Consider the following 3,252-nt stretch of genomic DNA (forward strand, 5'->3'; position numbering starts at 1 on the left):
TGCCGTGCGGTGATTATACAGCCATAGCCGTGGCGTTGATGTGATGATGCAGAAAACATTAACGAGTAATTATCAATGAGAACCCATCGACCCAGGGACCGCAAGAACCTGAAACGCCAGCAATGCTATAACCTCTCGGGGGTATTAAAGTATGCCTGCGGACGACCTCTTGGTTAGCGATATAATCCAGGACACCGGTGCGGTGGAGTGCTGTCCAGTCTCGTAGGCGATTAAACACCACGATCAGGTGCAACAATAAATTGTGGTACGTACCCTGATCCTCCCTTCGCATTTCCATATACGCCTGACTTCCGCCCCAGGCTAGTAAGGATTTCGATCCCATCAATCCAAGCACCAGCCCGGACATAGAAGCCCAACAAGTTCTCTCCCCGTCGCGTATCTGGGATGTTGTCAGACCAACGATGCCCTCTTACAAACCACTCATTAGACACGAAACTCACCAAAGACAAATTCGTCGCCTCCCGGCTTCCCGCCACGCTTGCCGAAAAGCTGGCTCGTGGCATCCTCGTAGCAAAATTCCAACCCATCAAGCGCCTCACCATGATACACTTTGATGGAAGTCAACAGTTTAGTTTGAATGAACGCACTCTCCAGAATAACCTGCTCTGGTTGACTGCCCTCCAACTGCGAAAAGCCCAACATGCTGCCCTTGTAGCCCGTCTGACCTTTCGGGAGCTTCACTAGGGACTGTTTCGACCTTAACGAGCTGAGGTCGGGGACCGTGTGACTGCCGAGACCTCCGGAAAAGATCTCAAGCCTGACTTTCTTCTTTTGTTTCTCAGCGGGTAGTTGTTGCCGTAGCTCGCTTTCTGTCACCGTCACCTGTCGCGGAACTCCACTGTTGGGCGACTCAGCATTGACGAATTCGATAAAGCTATGGCAGGTTTCATCCCCTTCGGCATAGATTTCAATAAAGGCTACCCCAGACGATGCCGTGATGAGTATCTTCCCGTTGTCCACGGGCCATACCTGGACGCTGTCGTCTGACGGAGCGGGAGGGTCACTAGGCAAGCGGAAACAGGGATGGAATCGGAACCGGAGGGCGTCCAGTCGATGCCATCCACATTCATCGGACGGCAAGCACAACTTGAGGCCCGGTGATTTGGTGCGAGTTGAATACGACTCTCGAGTGATAAAGGTTCGATTCAGCCGGACGTAGTCGCGCAGCATGATGCCGGATTCCTGGTGCGGACACCCGAACAGGTGGCCCACCTCGTGGAGGTGAGCACCGATACCGATGTTGGCGGCTTCCCAGTTGCTCCCTGATTCCCCGCAGTCGTTTCCGACGTATCGAGCATCGGTTCTCGTGCAGTCCGTAAAGGCAGGGACCACCTCTTCCAAACAAGAAGGGTAACTCTGGAGGCTATGAGAACCAAAAATGGCCATCTTCACATTATCACTGCTCGAACCCAGAGCGGCATGGCCGGTGATCGTCTGCGAGGCCGTATCCCAATGAGAGTCGAGAAGGAGCACGGCCACATACCGTTTCTGATCGGCATGCGGTCGGAAGTAATCCTTCACCGCTTTCATAGCGATGTTGAAGAGCTCATTTTTCTTAGTAGCGGGTCCGTACTGCTGGGCGATGTTCAAATCTCGGAGCTCGGCTACGGTCTTCTCTGACCGGACAATATGGATCTTAGCTTCATTCCTCATCTGTCCAGCGAGAGTGTCCCGCTGACTGAGGGTGCCAGTCTGCCATTCTTCTTCGAACCGGAAACAGCGTCTGCCAAAACCGTTCCGGAACATCTGCTCGCCAGTAAAAGCCTGCCAGAGGTAAGCGGCCATTCGATACTTCCGGATCGCAGTGTCAAGGCCGTTTCCTTCTCGCCGGACGCGTTCGGGAACCGCATCGAAGGTCCCTTCTGAATCCTTTCCGAGAAGGATCACTAGGTCGAGGGGCGGGACATTTGCCAAAGGAAGGTAATTGATGCTGATCCAGGATGTGTGGCTGGAGGCTGCGCTCCCAGAAGATAATTTGGGGGACGAGAAATCAAATCGTAATCGGTTCGGACCGGGAACGAGATGAACCAGAGCCTTAAAGTGCGACTCGGAGACGGGCCACGTGGTCGAAGGGAAGCTATCTTGGTTATGGAAGACCGTCAAGGTTCCGTCCAGCGGATGTTGATTTGGGTCTCCAATTTGGCCATAGACCAGAAGGACCTTTTGGTGCACCTGTTGCAGAAGAATTGGGCGTTAGCTACCACCATCTAGTTTGCTTGGTTGGTTCAGAAACGATCACGCTAAGATCGAGCTGTTACTGCATACCCACGAGTTATCGGAAATAGAAAGGATTCGAGGTGCGTATGGAGATGTCGCGGGAGGGGTTCTGGATCCATTGACTGGGGAACCGTTGGCCGCCTGTAAGAGATGATAATTAGCAAAAAGGACGGACACGTGGTGATGGTATAGCGAGAAACCGTACGAAGAAGCTGTTCCTGTTTGACTGAGAAGTGATGGGCACCGGTCGCTGAGGTGGGAGCGACTGCACCGGGGTAGTCGATCCATTCAAGGTGCCGTTTGATTTGTTCAAGGCTGGGAGATTTGGGGTTGATAAATTGCGCTTGATGGACGATGGCGGGGTACTGTAGGTGGTGTCAAGCGTGGAGGAGGATTTGCCCGAAGTCACGTCACCATTGTGAGACTCCCCGGAGGCATTGGTTCGAAAGCTGGCCTTCGACCGACGGCGCAGCTCTTTGAAGAATGGCATAGCGACAGACATTGAAGTTCAGGTCCCCGACGACTTGGACGAAGATCAAACGATCGATCCGCCTTAGAGGCGGATGGCGATGCCCGCGATACGGACGGAGGAATTGGAAGGGCAGGCAGGAGCTGGATGGTGAGGCGGTGGTTGTGGTGATCTGATGTGACGGAAGGAGGGTCCGATAAGCATTGGAAGGCCGTTTGCGGTCGCAGCTGACAATTAAGCACCCGCCGATTCCCCCACGGGCCTGGGGGGTGGTTCAACAAACGAGGGACGGACACGAGCAGCGAGCGAGATGTCAAAAGGAGAAGAGGACGAGAAGGACAGCTCAAACCTGCTGAGTGTCCAGATCAGAAGGAACCTGGCAAGATGATGGATGGGGTGGGTCAGCGATGGGGGCTGTCGTCGCAGTGGCTATAGATAGCTCGGCTCCACAGATTAGGCAGTTCCAGACAAAGCCACCACAGAGGACGTGTACAGAGTACAAGGAGGAACAGCTAATAGTACCTAAGGTCAGGGCAGGATGACGC

General features: G+C 53.9%; 1 protein-coding gene across 1 annotated transcript; it reads right to left on the reverse strand.

Annotated features, from left to right (window-relative positions):
* Positions 1–230: 230 nt before the first annotated feature.
* T310_8281 (uncharacterized protein) lies at positions 231–2,728 on the reverse strand (the record flags this gene model as incomplete). Its single annotated transcript, XM_013468936.1, has 4 exons — positions 231–400; positions 462–2,193; positions 2,287–2,379; positions 2,444–2,728. The coding sequence occupies 4 exons, from the start codon at positions 2,726–2,728 to the stop codon at positions 231–233; spliced, it is 2,280 nt and encodes a 759-aa protein (XP_013324390.1).
* Positions 2,729–3,252: the final 524 nt, after the last annotated feature.

This window comes from Rasamsonia emersonii (genome assembly GCF_000968595.1).
Source record: "Rasamsonia emersonii CBS 393.64 chromosome Unknown ctg1118621760699, whole genome shotgun sequence".
Lineage (NCBI taxonomy): Eukaryota > Fungi > Ascomycota > Eurotiomycetes > Eurotiales > Trichocomaceae > Rasamsonia > Rasamsonia emersonii.